Raw genomic sequence first — 19,479 nt, 5'->3', positions numbered from 1 at the left:
CAAAGCTCATTAAACAGAATGTAGCTATTAAATAGTTTGGATCTCCATAACACCACAGAATTGTAACCCTCAAAGGATCCCTAAAGAAATTTTAGTCGAAAGCCAGATTGTTTTTCCTGATGAGAAAATAAGGAACTCTAACGAGTTCAATAACTTTTCTGAAGACACGTAGCTGGACTAGAATGCAGGTTTTCCGACATCCAGCAGAATGCAGTTCCCCTGCTCCTGCCTCTCAGTAGATCTCAGCGGGAGAGCAGTGCTGGTACATGAATGTCCTCGGGGGATACCGATGGATGGAAGTCCTGTGCCCCTTTGTCAAGTGGCCCCATGTGACTCTACTTTTACTGTTCCTTTGCCTTCGCCCTCCGTGGTCAATGGTGTGACGTTTCTTAGTGTTTTCAGTGCCTTTGGCAGAAATCCTTTACTAAACTGCTGCTTCTAATCTTCTGTCCTGGAAAATCAAGAAATCATGCTTGAAACAGCACAGTTTTAAGCTCATGAGGCCTTTAAATTGTATGATGCCTGAGATGGTGCTGTCGAAAGGCATTTTGGCAGACACCACAGCCAGCTGCTGAACTAGGGTTATATAGCATCTCCAAGGCGACCCTTTGATGTGGAAGCAGAAGTGGCACAAATAAGATTTTAGATATTTTACTAGGACTTCTAAGACAATGATCCTCAACCAGGGACTGCTTTGTTCCGTAGGGGCCAATTGGCAATATCTAGAAACATTTTGGTTGTCAGCACTGGGGAAACAAGGGAGAGGTGCTACTGGCATTGAGCAGGTAGAAGCCAGGGATGCTGCTAACTTCCTAAAATTCACAGGACAACCCCCACAACAAATGCACAGGGCAGCCCCCACAATAAAGAATTCTCCACCCACAAGGTCAGTAGTGCTGAAGTTGCAAAACCCTGATCTAAGACCATTAAGGCCAAAGAACATAGGAGAAGGATTCAGATTACAAATCTAAGACCATGAAAAAAAAAATCCAAGAATTGAAAGAAGAGACAATGAAGAACAGCTGCTGGGATTTTGGGGTCAGATGCTAAGTGCATGTTTGACTTTATGAGAGACTGCCAGAGTGTTCCAAAAAGGGCTGGATCATTTTACATCACAACAAGGTGCAAGAGTTCCAGTTGCTCCATGTGCTCATCAGCACTTGCAACTGTCAGGTTTTTTAGCCATTCTGATGGGTGTGAAGTGGTGTTTCATTGTGGTTTTTAATTCACATTTCACTAACAACTAATGATTTGAGTATCTTTTTGTGTGCTCACTTGCTACCCGTAAGTATTTATTTTATTTTATTTTATTTATTTATTTATTTTGAGATGCAGTTTTGCTCTTGTTGCCCAGACTGGAGTGCACTGGCGCAATCTCGGCTCATTGCAAGCAAGTCCGCCTCCCAGATTCACGCCATTCTCCTGCCTCAGCCTCCCGAGTAGCTGGGACGACAGGCGCCCGCCCCCACGCCCAGCTGATTTTTTGTATTTTCAGTAGAGACAGGGTTTCACCGTGTTAGCCAGGATGGTCTCGATCTCCTGACCTCAAGTGATCCACCTGCCTCGGCCTCCCAAAGTGCTGGGATTACAGGCATGAGCCACTGCACCCGGCGCTTTTTATTTTTTTATTGCTTTGTTGTGCTAGCCAGGACCTTCAGCAGGATGTTGAATAGGAATAGTAGAGAGGACTTCTTTGCCTTGTTCCCCATTTTAAGGGGAAGGCATTCAATATTTCATCATTAAGTATGATGTTAGCAATAGCGCTTTTTATAGCTGCCCTCATCGGATTAAGAAAGTCTCTTTCTACAGACGCAGAAGCTGAGGTTAAAAAGAAAGAAAAGAGGCCGGGCACGGTGGCTCACGCCTGTAATCCCAGCACTTTGGGAGGCCGAGGTAGGTGGATCACAGGGTCAGGAGATCGAGACCATCCTGGCTAACACGGTGAAACCCCGTCTCTACTAAAAATACAAAAAATTAGCTGGGTGTGGCGGCGTGCGCCTGTAGTCCCAGCTACTCGGGAGGCTGAAGCAGGAGAATGGCGTGAACCTGGGAGGTGGAGCTTGCAGTGAGCTGAGATTACGCCACTGCACTCCAGCCTGGGTGACAGAGCGAGACTCCGTATCAGAAAAGAAAGAAAAGAAAAACATTTTTTAAAGTCTCCTATTCCTAGTATGCTAATCGATTTTATTATGAATAGGTGTTGAATTTTATCAAATGGGTTTCATGCATCAATTGATATAATCATATGGTTTTTCTTCTGTTAGTCTGTTGATATAAATTATATTGCTTGATTTTAAAATGTTGCATCAGCTTTGCCTTTTTGGGGTAAGAACCACTTGGTTATTGTATATTTTCCTTTTTCTATATTACTGGACTCAATTTGCTGACATTTTGGTGAGGATTTTGGGGTCTGTGGTCATAAGGGATGTTGATCTGGTTTTGTTGACAGCTGTTGTGACACCTCGATTCTTGTCTTCTTGGCTTTAAGGAATTTAAACATGAGACACACAGCAAAGGAGCTGCAGCATAGAGTCGTTTATTGCAAAAGAAAACTAGTATTTTGAAAGTTAGGTATGGAATAGACAGTACACCCTGAGAGAGAGAGAATTCAGAGTGGGCTGCTTGTAAGGATGAGACAGCAAAGACTGGTACTAGGGAGACTCTTTTAATGGGAGTCTTACATGATGACTCATAAGTAGGTGGGAAGAGGTGTTGCCAGGAAGCATGTTCTGTGTGGTCCTCTGGGTGCGCATGTGCAGTAGCTGTACCTGCTTGTTCGTATGTCACTGTCTCATTAGCATCTTAAATCTCTACCCGGGGTGTGTTTTTTACTATTAATAATGAACAAAGAGTCAGTCTGAGGACAGGTAAAATCAAAATGTGCACGCTCTCTACAGGGAAAATTCCCTACTGAAGATAGCTGTGCTTGAATGAGCTCAATTACAATGAGAATGCTGAGGCTTATGGTGTTGACTGTATGGTCCCCATAGTTGCTGTGTCCAGAGAACCTGGTCATTTTTTTTGACTACCTATCCTGCCTCAGTTTTAGTTACCTATTTCTTCTTTTTAATTTTTTTTATTTTTTAACTTTTTCTTGTTACATGGCCTTCCAATACCTATTTCTTTTTTCTTTTATTTTTTTGAGAGAGTCTCACTCTGTCGCCCAGGCTGGAGTGCAGTGGTAAAATCTCAGCTCACTACAACCTCTGCCTCCCAGGTTCAAGCCATTCTCCTGCCTCAGCCTCCTGCGTAGCTGGGATTACAGGTGCGTGCCACCACGCCCGGCTAATTTTTTTGTATTTTTAGTAGACACGGGCTCTCACCATGTTAGCCAGGATGGTCTTTTTTTTTTTTTTTTGAGGCGGAGTCTCACTCTGTTGCCCCCAGGCTGGAGTGCAGTGGTGCGATCTCGGCTCACTGCAAGCTCTGCCTCCCGGGTTTACGCCATTCTCCTGCCTCAGCCTCCCGAGTAGCTGGAACTACAGGCGCCGCCACTACGCCCGGCTAATTTTTTGTATTTTTAGTAGAGACGGGGTTTCACTGTGTTAGCCAGGATGGTCTCGATCTCCTGACCTCGTGATCTGCCCGTCTCGGCCTCCCAAAGTGCTGGGATTACAGGCTTGAGCCACTGCGCCCGGCCTGCCAGGATGGTCTTAAACTCCTGACCTCAGGCGATCCACCCGCCTCAGCTTCCCAAAGTGCTGGGATACGGGCATGAGCCACCGCGCCTGGCCTGTTTCTCCTTAAGTAAGCTTTAGTAGCTTCTGTCTTTCAAGGAATTTGTAGATTTCATTTTAATGCTCAAATTTATTGGCATTAAATATTTCCTGACTATCCTTTGAATGCCTGTAGCATCTGTAGTGATGTTCTTTCTTTCATCCCTCATACTGGTATTTTGTATTGTCATCTTCTTCTCCTCCTCCTTTTCCTCTCCTTCTCCTTCCCTGTCAGTCTAATTGTTTATTAATTTTTTTGACCTTTTCAAAGAACCAACTTTTGGTTTCATTGATTTTTCTTTTCAATGTTATTGATTTCTGCTGTTATATTAGGCTTGGGTTTAAATTGCTCTTCTTTTTATGGTTTCTTAATGTAGAAGCTCATTTAGAACATTGATTTGAGACTATTCTTTAAGCACTTAATGCCATAAATTTCACTTAATGCTATAAATGGGGCACTGTTTTAACTTCATTCTACAAATCTTTATATGTTGTATTTTCATTTTTATTCAATACCAATTACTTTTTAATTTCCTTTGCAACTTCCTCTTTGACCCAGGTTATTTAAAAGCTTGTTGTTTAGGCCGGGCGCGGTGGCTCAAGCCTGTAATCCCAGCACTTTGGGAGGCCGAGATGGGCGGATCACGAGGTCAGGAGATCGAGACCATCCTGGCTAATACGGTGAAACCCCGTCTCTACTAAAAAATACAAAAAACTAGCCGGACGAAGTGGCGGGTGCCTGTAGTCCCAGCTACTCGGGAGGCTGAGGCAGGAGAATGGCGTGAACCCGAGAGGAGGAGCTTGCAGTGAGCTGAGATCCGGCCACTGCACTCCAGCCTGGGTGACAGAGCAAGACTCCGTCTCAAAAAAAAAAAAAAAAAATATTAATAAGCTTGTTGTTTAATTTTAAAATGTTTTGGGGCTCTCATATCTTTCTCTTATTTTTTACTTTGATTTCATTATGATCAAATCAAATAACATATATATATATTACATATAAGTATTATTATTTTTTTTTGAGATGGAATTTTGCTTTTGTTGCCCAGACTGGAGTACAATGGCATGATCTTGGCTCACTGCAACCTCTGCCTCCTGGGTTCAAGTGATTCTCCTGCCTCAGCCCCCCCAAGTAGCTGGGATTACAGGCACATGCCACAACACCCAGCTAATTTTTGTATTTTTAGTAGAGTCGAGGTTTCACCATGTTGACCAGGCTGGTCTTGAACTCTTGACCCCAGGTGATCCACATGCCTCAGCCTCCCAAAGTACTGGGATTACAGGCGTGAGCCACCACGCCCGGCCCATATATTTTTTAAGATTTCAATTTTTAAAAATGTATTATGGCTTGTTTTATGGTCTGGGATGTGGTCTGTGTTACTGAGTGTTCCATGTGCACTTGAAAAGGATATTCTGCTGCTGTTGAGTGGAGTATTCTATAAACGTCAAGGAGGTCAAGTTAATTGATAGTATTGTTCAGGTCTTCTGTATTCTTACTGATTTTCTGACTACTTGTTCTACTGGTTACCAAGAAAGGAATGTTAACATCTCCAACTGTAATTGTGGATTTGCCTATTTCTCATTCAGTTCTGTCAGCTTTTGTTTCACACTTTTGAAATTATTTTGTTATTTTAAATAGTCACATTTTCTTTTCTTTATTTATTTGTTTATTTTTTTTGCAGTGGAAGTCTCACTGTGTTGCCCAGACTGCCCTCAAACCCCTGGGCTCAAGTGATCCTCCTCAGCCTCCTAGACTTTAGCTAAGCCTAAAATAGTCATATTTTCTTAGTGAACTGACTCTTCCTTTTATGATTATATAATGCCTATCATTATTCCTGATAATATTCCTTGTTCTGAAGTCTGCCTTGTCTAATCAATAGCCAATCCTACTTTCTTTTGATAAGTGTTTGCATACAGTATCTTTTCCTGTCCTTTCAATTTAACGTATCTAAGTCTTTATATTTAACATGCATTTCTTGTTGACAGCATATAGTTGTGCTTTCATTTTTTTTAATCCCATCTGAAAATCTTTGTTTTTTAATAGATGTGTTTATGCCATTTATATTTAATTAAATTATTACCTGTTTTGTCTCCTTTGGTTTTTGTTCCTCTCTTCCCCGTTTTCCTACCTCCTTTTGGAGTATTTGAATATTTTTAACTTCACGAATTAGTTTATCTTTGTGTGTGTGTTTGTGTGTGTGTGTGTGTGTGTGTTTAATGGTTGCTCTGGGGCGTTATAATATACATACCTATCTCAGCATCTATTTAGAGTTGATATTGTAATTCTTTAAGTAAAATGTACCTTTACAAGCATGTAAATTTCTTGATACTTTCTCAGTTTTGTTATAATTGTCACATTTTTGGCCTTTTTTTTTTTTTTTTTTTTTGAGACCGAGTCTTGCTGTGTCACCCAGGCTGGAGTGTAATGGTATGCTCTCTGCTCACTGCAACCTCTGCCTCCTGGGTTCAAGCACTTCTCATACCTAGAGACAGGGTTTCACCATGTTGGCCAGGCTGGTCTTGCCTGGCCTCAAGCAATCTGGCCACCTCAGCCTCCCAAAGTGCTGGCATTACAGGCTTGAGCCACCACACCTGGCCTATCACGGATAATGTATTACATCTACATATATTAAAAACCATACCAGACAATGTGACAACTTTTGCTTTAAATGGTCATTGAGATTTTAAAGATCTTAAGGGAAAAATTGTTCACTGTGTTTATCCAGATATTTACCATTTCTGTCACTCTTTCTTTTTTACTGAAGATACAAGTTTTCTCCTCAGCTCACTTCTTTTTAACCTGAAGAACTTCCAATGTAGCCTTTCTTCCCGACCACAAAGTTTCCTACTTTCCTTCATCTGAAAATGTCTTTATTTTGCTTTCATTTCTGAAGGATAGTTCCATTAGACATACCTATTCTTCCTGTTCTTTTATTTTGGTACTTTTTTTTTTTGAGATGGAGTCTTGCTCTGTCACCCAGGCTGGAGTGCAGTGGTGTGATCTCGGCTCAGTGCAACTTGTGCCTGCCGGGTTCAAGCAGTTCTCTGCCTCAGCCTCCTGAGTAGCTGGGATTACAGGCGCCCATCACCACGCCTGGCTAATTTTTAAAATATTTTTACTAGATACAGGGTTTCACCATCTTGGCCAGTCTGGTCTTGAATTCCTGACCTTGTGATCCACCCGCCTCAGCCTCCCAAAGTGCTGGGATTACAAGCATAAGCCACTGTGCCCGGCCCTTCTTTCAGCACTTTAAGGATGATACTCCAGTGGCTTTTGGCCTCCCTGGTGTCTGTTGGGAAATCCGTGGTCACTGGAGTCATGATTATCCTGTGTTAAAATGTCACATTTCTCTTAAATACTCTCCTGAATTTTTTTAGTTTGGTTTTCAAGTTTTATTATGATATATATGAGGGTGGTTTTCTTTTAATTTAACCTGTTTGGGTTTCATTGAGCTTTTGATAATTTTCCCATAAGTCCCTGAAACCTTCATCTTTTTCATCTTTCTTCCTCTCTGTCATTCAGATTATATAATCTTTATTAATTAGTCTTCAAATTAACGACCCTCCTCTGTGATCACCGTTCTGCTATTGTTTTATTTTAATCTCAGACATTCTATTGTTTAGTTTTAAATTTTTCAATTTTTTAAAAATAGTTTTTCTGGCTGGGCATGGTGGCTCACGCCTGTAATCCCAGCACTTTGGGAGGCCAAGGCGGGTGGATCACTTCAGGTCAGGAGTTCAAGACCAGCCTGGCCAACATGGTGAAACCCCGTCTCTACTAAAAATACAAAAATTAGCCAGGCACCCAAATAACTGGGTACCTGTAATCCCAGTTATTCTGGAGGCTGAGACAGGAGAAGCACTTGAGCCCAGGAGGTGGAGGTTGCAGTGAGCGGAGATTGCACCATTTGCACTCTAGGCTGGGCAACAGAGTAAGACCCTGTCTCAAAAAAAAAAATAGTTTTTCTGTGCTGTGAACTTTCATCTTTCCATATTTGAAATATTAAAGGGCTTTACCTCATGGAGTATAGTTATAGTAGCTGCTTTGAAGTTTCTTTGTGTCAACATCTGTATCATCCCAGAGCTGATATCTACTGATTGTCTTTTTCTTTGAAAACTGGTTCTATTTCCTGGTTCTTTGTATGCAGAGTAATTTTTTATTGTTTCCTTGACATTTTATTTATTTATTTATTTATTTATTTATTTATTTATTTAGTGACAGGGTCTTGCTTCTTGCTCTGTTGCCCAGGTTGGAGTGCAGTGGTGCAGTCACAGCCCACTGCAGCCTCAAGCTCCTGGGCTAAAGTGATCCTCCCACTTCAGCCTCCTGAGTAGCTGAGACTACAGGTGCACTGGCACCACACCCAGCTAGTTTTTTGTATTAATATTTTCTGTAGAGATGGGGTTTTGCCATGTTGCCCAGGTTGGTCTCGAATTCCTGAGCTCAGGTGATCCACCCAGCCTCCCAAAGTGCTGGGATTACAGGCGTGAGCCACCGTGCCTGCCTATCCTTGATATTTTAGTGTTATGGTCTGTAGACTGTGGGTCTGTATTATAATCTTTTGGAGAATGTAGATGTTTTTTGTTTAACAGGAAACCCTGTAGACCACAGGTTCTGTCTGATCTTCTGTGGGTAGTGGTTTCAGTCTTAGTTTAGTTAGGTCTTTTCTTCTTTGGTTTTTTGCTCTACTGCTTGGCACCTGTCTCACTCATGCTTAGCTCAGGGGTGAATCTCTGTGTTTACACACAGAATGAGGAATTTCCCTTTTCCTGTGCTCTTCTCTTTTTTTTTGAGACGGAGTCTCGCTCTGTCATTCAGGCTGGAGTTCAGTGGTGCGATCTCGGCTCACTGCAGACTCCACCTCCTCAGTTCAAGTGATTCTCATGCCTCCTTCTCGAGGAGCTGAGATTACAGGCATGTGCCACCACGTCCGGCTAATTTTTATATTTTTAGTAGAGTTGGGGTTTCACCATGTTGCCCAAGCTGGTCTTGAACTCCTGACCTCAAGTGATCCACCTTCCTTGGCCTCCCAAAGTGCTGGGAATACAGGTGTGAGCCACTATGCCTGGCCTTCTGTGCCTTTCTCTTTGGGATTCATCCCATACTCACTGGACTCCGCAGGCCTCTTTTCCTGGTTCTCTGGCCAGAAATACAAGGTTTCTTATGGAGTTTTAGCCAGCTTTTCTACTGCACCACTGGGCAGGTCTGGGATTGGTGCAAAGCCAGGAGAGCAAAAGGATGGAAAAAAAAAAAATAGGAAACTTTTCCCCTCTACCAGTCTTGTCTGCAAATTTGGACTCCCCTTCATGTCACCTGCTTTTGTTTGGTTTTCAGAGTCCTCAAGTAGTTACTTTCGTATTTGATGCAGTGTTTTCACTGTAATTATCAGGAGACACAGCCTGTCTTGGCTTACCTCACCATGCCAGAACTCCCCAGAATGTTCTTTTTTTGCTCACAGGCAGGCCTTTTCCCCCATCAGATGCTCCTAAGAGCCCTCTGTCAGTGCAGGTTTTGGGTTATTAGGCACTGGTAAAGGTGTGGGTTTCTTGGGAAGGAAATGTCTGAGGAAGTCCGGGGTCCTTAGAGAGAAGTGTCATGGATCTCTTCTCCCTCCTGTCACAAAAGACAGAAACCCAATCCCAGCCGGCTGAAGGACGAAAGAATACTTGCTGGCGTCTGGCCAGGAGGGCAGGAGTGTGGCAGGAATTCTTCGTTCTCCTCTCTTGGCATTGCTTCCCTGCGTCGAGTTCATCTCAGGCAGTCCCCTCCAGGGCTGACAAGGTGACGCACCTTGGCCTTCATCCCCCCAGTTTAACAACCCCAGAGGACAGCAGGTAGCTTTCCTTCAGTCGCTCCAGCAACGTCCCAAAGTTCGCACTGGACCATTGAGGGTCACGTGCTTCTCTCTGAATCAGTTCCTGAGGCTAAGGGCATGGAATGTGCTGCTTGGCCAGCCTGCATCAGATGCTCAGCCCAGGGCCAGTGGGGGTAGGGGTGTCAGTTCACCTGGACCTCAGGGACTGACAAGGGGGATACTAAAGTATGCATTCTCGGCCGGGCGCAGTGGCACACGCCTGTAATCCCTGTGCTTTGGGAGGCCAAGGCAGGCAGATCACTTGAGGTCAGGAGTTTGAGACCAGCCTGGCCAACATGGTGAAACTCCATCTCTACTATAAATACAAAAATTAGCCGGGTGTGGTGTCGCACACTTGTAATCCCAGCTACTTGGGAGGCTGAGGCGGGAGAATTGCTTGATTCCATCTCAAAAAAACAAAAGATGTGCATTCTCAGCCAGGCTAATATTACTGCAAAGGAAGCCAAATACCTGAGATGTGACAATGGTTTATCAGATCGACAGTATTGTCTGTTGGACTAATTTCATGGGGGGAGAGGGATTAGGAAAAAATGTCTAAAAGAACTTCTGTGGGGACTGTCATTTTTTAAAAAGGTGGAGAAACTGCCCTGCAGGAAGCCGGGCGCTGTTACCAGAAGAGGAGGGAGGATACCACGCAGCTGGAAACTGCACCTGCCCACTCTAGGGGAGCTGGAAGCTGAAACCAGCAGCAGGCAGGAGTAGGCCAGTGGGAGGCACCTGCTCAGAGGAGTTTGGTGGGAGCCGCATAGGGTGCTGGCCCTTGCAACACTGAGCCTCTTCCTCAATCTCTGGCCCAGGAGTTCTGGGTTGAAGAATATACTGCAGGAAGCATGGAGAGGACCCTGACCCAGCCCCTCTCTGCTGTCTCTGTTGCAGGTGAAGAACGAGGTGGAGAAGCTCCCCCGACAGCAGCGGAAGGAGAGCATGAAGCAAAAGATGGAGGAGCATACGCAGAAAAAGCAGCTTCTTGTGAGTCCCTGGCCTCAGCTGGGGAGTGCAGGGACTGGTGTGAGACCTGGAATGGTGACCAGGCCCCCTCTCTGCCTTTGCCCAGTCACTGCCCCTCAAATGCCCTGTTCTGAATACCTAAATCTAGCCTCATCCTTCATGGCCCCATTATCCCCTCTTCCATGCAGCCTTCCTTGATTGCCTCGCCTCCAGCTGGAAGTGAGCTCTTCCATCTCTGGATACCCCAACACTTTACATTGACCATCCTCCCAAACCCTTAGCACCTCCTACCTTGTTCTAGGGTTATTTATTTGTAAGTCACATCTCCTTGACCAACCCTGCCCTCTTGGCATCTTTTAAGTCTAAAGGACATCAAACTCATGATGTCCCAGACCTGGTCGTGTCATGCTCTGAAGGGTGCCATTTTCCTTCCTTTCTGGCCCATCATTCCTGTCCCCTCCTTTCCCTCCAGTCCTTCATCACCTCCTGAAGCATGGTATGTATATTTCTTATCTCCTGTCTCTGGATCTATCAACTTGTCACCATCTCCATGACCCCCCAGCCACTGTCCAGTGGCCTCCCAGCGAGGCTTCCTGTTGCTGTTTTTCCCCTGCAGTTTCTTCTCTCCTGCCTGCAGGTGTGAGCAGTTTGAATTCCAAGTCTGATAACAGCACCCTTCCCCCCACAGCCCTGTGCCTTAAAAGCCTTCAGTGGCTCCCGCATTGTCCCTAAGATAAGCGCTGCCTCTTTGCTGTGCCCTGGCTGGCCTCCCCAGCCTTCTTTTCATCCCGTGCTGGAATGCTCCCATTTTCCCCATGAGGGGGTCTTTGTGTGCTCTGCTTCTTCAGCCTCCAAAGCAGAGAATCTTTGAGTCCACATTTACAAATGCTTTCTGTATTACCTGGTTCAGCGTTCATAGCTTACCATGGTAGGAGCTGTTCATTTTCCCATTCACAGAAGAGGAAACAAAGACTGAGAGAGGTGACATTGCTAAGTTCACAGTCGGGGAGGGGGTCGAGGCCTCAAGCTTGTGTTGTCTCTGGAACGCCCCATGAACTGTCCCGTTACAGCGCGATTAGGAAGAGACTGTGGACTGGTGAGGCGGGGCACACAGGCCCTCGTCCACGCAGAGGGACAGTAGATGGTGTGGCCTGGAGGAGGCAGTTGCATGGAGAGCTTTGAAGATACGTACGTCCTTTGGCTTGGATTTTCTGCTTCTAGAAATCCTGAGGGAATCTAAAAATCCTGAAGGAGTTATCACAGAGGTTCACAAACACTTAACTACCAGAATATGAAGTAGCACTACTTTAAAAATACATAACACCTGGAAACATCGTGTTGTTTATTGGATAAATAACATCCAAAGCATGAAATTTTTCAGCCATTGAAACACATATGATAGAAGATCACATTATTTATTTATTTGACATGGAGTTTCAAAAGTGGGAGTTTCATCACAGTGTTTTTTTGTTTTGTTTTGTTTTGTTTTGTTTTGTTTTTTTGAGATGGAGTCTCACTCTGTTGCCCAGGCTGGAGTGTGGTGGCACAATCTCAGCTCACTGCAACCTCCGCCTCCAGGGCTCAAGCAATTCTCCTGCCTCAGCCTCCCAAGTAGCTGGGACTACAGGTGTATGCCACCACACCTGGCTAATTTTTGTATTTTTAGTAGAGATGGGGTTTCACCATGTTGGCCAGGCTAGTCTCGAACTCCTGACCCCAGGTGATCCGCCTGCCTCAGCCTCCCGGCGTGCTGGGATTACAGGCGTGAGCCACTGCGCCTGGCCAGAAGATCACATTATAACATGGAAAGATTTTTTTAAATAATTGTTTAAAATTGTGGTAAAATAGTCATAACATAAAATTTACCATCTTTCCCATTATTAAGTGTACAACATAGTGGTGTTAAGCACGTTCTCACTGTGCGGCCATCACCACCAACCATCTATCCCCACAACTCTCTCATCTTGTAAAACTGAAACTCTGCACCCATCAAACCGTAACTCTCCGTTTCTTCCCCTCCAACCCTTGCTAACTTTATTCTGCTTTCGCTATGAATTTGACTATTCTAGGTACTTCATATAAGTGGAATCATAGAATATTTGTCGTTTTGTGATTGGCTTATTTCACTTAGTGTAATGTCCTCAAGGTTCATCCATGTTGTTGCATGTGTCAGAATTTCTTTCCTTTTTAAGGCTGAATAATATTCCATTGTGTGGATATAACACATGATGTTTATCCATTTATCTGTGGACGGACACGTGGGCTGTTTTCATCCCTTGACTATTGTGAATAATGCTGCTGTGAACTTAGGTGCTCACATAATCTGTTTGAGCCCTTTTTAATAATTTTTGTAACACAACAATAACAATAGGTATAGATACACTTGTATAGACATACCACAGTTGCCAACTCTGGGTGATAGGATAGGTGGAGAGTTTTACTAATTCTGTGGTTTCTAAATTTTTTTATTTTAATTTTTTTCCTCTTTATTATGGAAAATTAAAAACATAGGAAGAGGGAGGCCAAGGTGGGCAGATCACTTGAGGCCAGGAATTCAAGACCAGCCTGGCCAACATGGTGAAACCCCATCTCTACTAAAAATACAAAAGTTAGCCGGGCGTGATAGTGCGCACCTGTAATCCCAGCTACTCAGAAAGCTGAGATGGGAGAATCACTTGAACCTGGGAGGCCAATGTTGCAGTGAGCCAAGATCATGCCATTGCACTCCAGCCTGGGTGACAGAGCGAGACTCTCTCTCTCAAAAAATAAATAAATAAATAAATATAAGAAAGAAAAGAAAAGAAACATATGGCATAATGAACCACCATATACCTATCACCTAATCTCAGTAATATCACCTCATGCCCACTCATTCACTCCCTGACCCCAAGGTATTATTTTTAATCAAATCCCAGACATCATATTATTTTACCTGTCAGACATCAGAGAAATAACTACCATACCATAAACACACCTAGCAAATTCAACCATAATTGCTGAACAACATAATATTGTCAGTATTCCAGTTTCCAATTGTTTCATGAATGTCATCCTTTAAAAAAAAAAAAAAATTGGCCAGGCACAGTGGCTCAGCCTGTAATCCCAGCACTTTGGGAGGCTGAGGCGGGCAGATCACGAGGTCAGGAGTTCGAGACCAGTCTGGCGAACATGGTGAAACCCTGTCTCTACTAAAAATACAAAAATCAGCCAGGTGTGGTGGTGCACGCCTGTAATCCCAGCTACTCAGGAGGCTGAGGCAGGAGAATCGCTTGAACCTGGGAGGCGGAGATTGCAGTGAGCCGAGATTGTGCCACTGCATTCCAGCCCTGGTGATAGACCGAGACTTGGTCTCAAAAAAAAAAAAAAAAAAAAATTGTTCTTTGATCCAGGATCCAGATGAAGCCCACGTGTTGAAATTGGTTGATGTGTCTCTAAGTCTCTCTTAAATTTCCCCTCCACCAGTTTCTTTCCTGTTTCTGAATTTTCTTCTCTGATCACGCAGGCTTTTCTTCCATAATAGGAAGAGACATTGAGGTGCCCAAGCCAGCTCTGGATAAAGGCCTGTCCTCCTCTCTCCCCACAGGACCGGGACTTTGTAGCCAAGCAGAAGGAGGACCTGGAGCTGGCCATGAAGAGGCTCACCACCGACAACAGGCGGGAGATCTGTGGCAAGGAGCGCGAGTGCCTCATGAAGAAGCAGGAGCTGCTTCGAGGTGGGGGCGTGCGAGTGGCAGCGCTGTCTTGGCCCAGAGTCGCTGTGGACATCCCAGCCCTGGGAAGTGGGGTGGGCAAGAAAAACCTCCCAGGCCTTCTCCATCCCCACAACTAAACATCATCCTTCATGGTGAAACCTGGGGAAAACCCCCACTGAAGTAAGGAACGAGGCAAGGATACCAGTTGTCACCAAGACTATTTGACATTATTCCAGAAGTCAAGAGGAGAAAGGAACAGGCATAGAGTAGGTTAATCAGTGAGCTGGGTTGACGGGAGGTGGAGACAGCTTGGCAGGGACTGAGCAACCAGTCTGCCAGGCCACGTGCCAGTCCATTTTTCCACCTTTATCTCACCGAATCCTCACCTAACACTGTGGGGCAGGGCCTGGGTTATCCCCATTTCTGTAGATGAGGAAACTGAGGCCTGGAGAGTTACTATTCTTTGGCCAAGTATCTTAGTTCATTCAGCTGCTCTAACAAAATACCACTGACTGAGTGGCTTATCAACAACAGACGTTCGTTTCTCACACTTCTGGAGGCTGGGAAATCCGCAGTCAAGGTGCCAGCACATGTGTGGTCTGGGGCGGGCTTACTCTGTGCTTCATAGGTGGCACCTCCTCGCTGTCTCCTCACACGGCGGAGGGGGACGGGCTCTGGGGTCCCTGGCTCCTCGCTGTCTCCTCACACAGCGGAGGGGGACGGGCTCTGGGGTCCCTGGCTCCTCACTGTATCCTCACACAGCGGAGGGGGACGGGCTCTGGGGTCCCTGGCTCCTCACTGTATCCTCACATGGCGGAGGGGGACCGGCTCTGGGGTCCCTGGCTTCTCGCTGTATCCTCACACAGCGGAGGGAGACTGGCTCTGGGGTCTCTGGCTTCTCGCTGTATCCTCACACAGCGGAGCGGAGGGAGACCGGTTCTGGGGTCTCTGGGTTTTTGGGGTTTTGTAGTGTTTTGGTTTTTTTGTTTTGTTTTGTTTTGAGACAGTGTCTTGCTCTGTGGCCAAGGCTGGAGTGCAGTGGCACAGTCATGGCTCACTGTGACCTCTGCCTCTGAGGCTCAAGCAGTCCTCCCACCTCAGCCTCCCAGGTAGCTGGGACTACAGGCATGTGCTACCACACTTGGCTAATTTTTGTGTTTTTTGTATAAATGGGGTCTTCTATGTTGTCCAGGCTGGTCTCAAAGTCCTGGGCTCAAGTGATCTGCCTGCCTCAGCCTCCCAAAGTGCTGGGATTACAGGCATAAGCCAACGTGCCCGGCCTGGGGTCTCTTTTATTAATAAAAAGGCACTAATTCCATTCACGAGGGCTCCACCCTCGTGACCTAATCACCTCCCAAAAGGCCCCACCTCCTAATACCCTCACCTCAGAGGTTAAGATTTCAACATATACATTTGGAGGGGACGGAAACGTTCAGATCGTAGCACTGAGGTTGCACAGTTAATGGGTGATAGAGCTGGGCCTTGGATGACAATATTAGGAAGCTGGGCATTTCAGGGCTGATTGAGAAAAAAATAAATGACCACAAGATGGCAGTAGCATACAAGCAGCTTTGCTTGGGGGGCATTTTGACAGGTTTACACGCTGAGGGGGTCCCTTACAGAATGAGGCCTTCTAGAGGTGACGGTGCAGGCCACCATCCAGCAGGGGAAGAAGGCAAAGGAACTCTTGGGCAAGAAGGGGACCTGAGAGGGGGCTCACATGTCTAGATGATGTCGTCCAGCGTGGGGAGCTCAGATGGGGCATCTCTAGATCAGAAAACTGCAAAGGGCAGCGGTGGCTTGGGGTCTTTCTGGAGCCCTTGGGTCTCTTTTCTCTATGGCTAGCAGATGTTAGGTGCAGTTTCATGCGATATGCAAAGTAGGCAGGCTCCAAATGGCTAAATATCTGCTTGGTTTGAACTTTGTTTTTTTTTTTTTTTTTTTTGGAGATGGAGTCTCACTGTGTCATCCAGGCTGGAGTGCAGTGGCACAATCTTGGCTCACTGCAACCTCCACCTCCCAGGTTCAAGCAGTTCTTCTGTCTCAGCCTCCTTCATAGCTGGGATGATTACAGGTTTGCGCCACCACATCCAGCTAATTTTTTATATTTTTAGTAGAGATGGGGTTTCACCATGTTGGCCAGGCTGGTCTTGAACTCCTGACCTCAAGTAATCCACCCGCCTTGGCTTCCCAAAGTGCTGGGATTACAGGTGTGAGTCACCGCGCCATTCTCCTGCCTCAGCCTCCCGAGTAGCTGGGACTACAGGCACCTGCCACCATGCCCAGCTAACTTTTTAATATATTTTTAGTAGAGACAGGGTTTCACCATGTTAGCCAGGATGGTCTTGATCTCCTGACCTCGTGATCTGCCTGTCTCGGCTTCCCAAAGTGCTGGGATTATAGGCGTGAGCCACCGCGCCCGGCCCTGTTTGAGCTTTTTTCTGTAGCTATATACCTGGGTTTTGTTTTTGTTTTTGTTTTTTGAGACCAAGTCTCACTCTGTCACCCAGGCTGGAGTGCAGTGGCACAATACTGGCTCCCTGCAGCCTCTGCCTCCCCTGTTCAAGCGCTTCTCATGCCTTAGGCTTCTGAGTAGCTGTGATTACAGGTGCACGCCACCACACCCAGCTAATTTTTGTATTTTTAGTAGAGACAGGGTTTCGCCATTTTGCCCAGGCTGGTCTCAAGTTCCTGGGCTCAAGCAATCTACCCACCTCAGCCTCCCAAAATGCTGGGTCTATAGGCGTGAGCCACTGTGCCTGGCCGTACATACTATGTTTTAGAAATAACAGAGGATGGTTATACATTTGAGTTTGGTGCCTGTGGACTTTTGGCGGTCCGGGCCTGCTGTGAGGAAGTAAACAACATGAGGCCATATCCCAGGGCCATTTTTGGCTCGCTTATAAAACAGGCCTCCTCCAGGCCTTTGATGACCAGGGCAGTTAAGCAACATAAACCTCTTATTAATTGGTGTGGATCAGCAAAACGGGCTTCTTGAGTTTTCAATATTCTGAATAGAGCACAGTTGTTTTGAGAAAAGCCCTCACTTCCTTTTCCTATCCCATGATGTTGGTAAGAACTGCCCTATTTACGGAACTGTGGTTCTGATTTTGGGGTGGAAGCCAGAATCACTATTCTGATATACCAAAAGCAGATACCATTTTGCACGGAACGGGAATGCAGTGAAATAAACAACATTCGCACTGAGCCAAGCATAATCTCCTGTCTCGAAGGGCATGAGATTCTCCCTTTGACTCCAGGTCCCCACCCGGGTGCTGTGCACAAGGGTGGATTAATAGACCTCCAGTGATAAGATGCCAGATACCATTGTCTGCATAATGCATGCATGGGACATGCAGGGGACAAGAGGATCTCACCCATTTTTTCAAAGGAGGAAATAGTGACAAGAGACCATTCTGTCTTCTTCATGGGGTCTGCATCTGAGCCCTTCCCACGTGCGCATCAGGAAAGTAGAGATGCAGTGTGGATTGCACTTCAAAGTGTCTCCCAAGGACATCCCCTCCCTCCATAGTATAGCTGTGTCCATCTTGCAGAGATGGCAGCTGATGCCTGGAGAACCTCTCCATTCCTAATCCCACCGATGGAGCTGGGTTCCAGCCTGTATCTGCAGTTTCTCTGGCTCCTGACTTTGAGCACTTCGTGCTCTACCATGCGGCTGGGAGCTATCATTCCTTAGATTTAAAGGAAGTTTCTAGGCCTCAGCTCAGGTCAGCCAACATGGTCTAATGAGGTAGCACATGTGGCGATTCCTGAGCCTAGCAGGTCGGTGATCTCCAGCATGAGGAGGCCAGGCAGAGGAGCGGGGCAGAGGGCCTGTCAGGTCTCTGGATGTCAGCACCTCACCAGGTGTGTGGCATGTCCTCCGCAGACCGGGAAGCGGCCCTGTGGGAGATGGAGGAGCACCAGCTGCAGGAGAGGCACCAGCTGGTGAAGCAGCAGCTCAAAGACCAGTACTTCCTCCAGCGGCATGAGCTGCTGCGCAAGCATGAGAAGGTGAGGCTGCCGGTGGCGTGGGGCTCGGGTCTGCTGCCGGGCCGACCTGGGAGAACCGTGAGGCTGGATGTGGTGGGGCACGTCTTGGGTGCACACTTTGGATGACAAGTGCCCCCAAGAGGACCCAGGGCTGGCTGCAGTGAGGCCCCAAGAGGTTCTCCAGGGGTGTCCTGCTTCAGCTCAAGGGACCAGGAATAGGGCAAACCATGCAGGGAAGCCAATGGCCTAAGCAGCTCCCTCGCTGACTCTGTTACTTGCTATGTGTGTCTTTTTTTTTTTCTTCTTTTTTGAGATGGAGTCTTGCTCTGTTGCTCAGGCTGGAGTGCAGTGGCGCCATCTAGGCTCACTGCAACCTCCGCCTCTGGGGTTCAAGTGATTCTCCTGCCTCAGCTTCCCAAGTAGCTGGGATTACAGGTGCTTACCACCATGCCCGGCTAATTTTTGTATTTTTTTTTTAGTAGAGTTGGGCTTAACCTTGTTGGCCAGGCTGGTCTCAAACCCCTGACCTCAAGTGATCTGGCCGCCTCGGCCTCCCACAGTGCCGGGATTACAGGCGTGAGCCACCACGCCCGCCCGGTGTGTCTTTGTTTTACTCTTTCTTCTCTTTTCCCTCTTCTTGTCCTCCCTTTCCATTTTCTCTTTGTTTCTCTCTTTCTTGTGCATTCCCTCAGAATACTTTTAGGTCTCCACCTAAACACCACCTCTGCCGGGAAGCCTTCCCTGAACTCCCCAGAGCTGGTGAGGGCCCCTGATCTGTGTGGCCAAAGCACCCTCTCCTGCAGGAATTGTCTCAGTTCAGCCTTCATAGTGGGACAGTGACAGACAAACCAAGATCTGGATGCAGTGGATGCACAGCAGCTGTGTATAATTCCAGTTTCTTATCTAAATGCAGTGATGGAAGTCAGTATAGGGCCATGGGAGTTCAGAATAAGGCTACCCAACCAGGTGAAGAAATCAGGGAAGGCTTCTTGGAGGAGGTGATACCCATGCTGAGCTTTGAAATACAAATAGGTGTTAGGGGAAGGAAAAAATTCAGATGTATCAGGGTTTTTTAAAATATAAATTCACATCTGCCATCACTAATGAGAAACCATCCCCTTTCGTGTACATTTTGCTTTGAGATATTAGCTAATGATGGCATGCCATCATTGATTAGATGAAAAGGCATTTAGAAGGTAAGAATCCAAGATATTATTAACAAGAATTTTTAAAGTGAGAACAAAAAAAAATGTTATT

The 19,479-nt window shown here is 46.1% G+C and overlaps 1 protein-coding gene across 2 annotated transcripts in view; it reads left to right on the top strand.

The window, feature by feature from the left end:
• STK10 (serine/threonine kinase 10) overlaps positions 1–19,479 on the top strand; it is a 152,374-nt gene that overhangs the window by 117,963 nt on the left and 14,932 nt on the right. For both annotated transcript variants that reach the window (XM_025388215.1, XM_025388216.1), the window contains exons 13-15: positions 10,466–10,558; positions 14,121–14,250; positions 18,119–18,243. In XM_025388215.1, the coding sequence (XP_025244000.1) occupies positions 10,466–10,558; positions 14,121–14,250; positions 18,119–18,243 (348 nt within the window). The remainder of the gene's footprint in view (positions 1–10,465; positions 10,559–14,120; positions 14,251–18,118; positions 18,244–19,479) is intronic.

This window comes from Theropithecus gelada, chromosome 6 (genome assembly GCF_003255815.1).
Source record: "Theropithecus gelada isolate Dixy chromosome 6, Tgel_1.0, whole genome shotgun sequence".
Classification (NCBI taxonomy): domain Eukaryota; kingdom Metazoa; phylum Chordata; class Mammalia; order Primates; family Cercopithecidae; genus Theropithecus; species Theropithecus gelada.
This window is presented reverse-complemented; position numbering and strand designations above follow the sequence as displayed.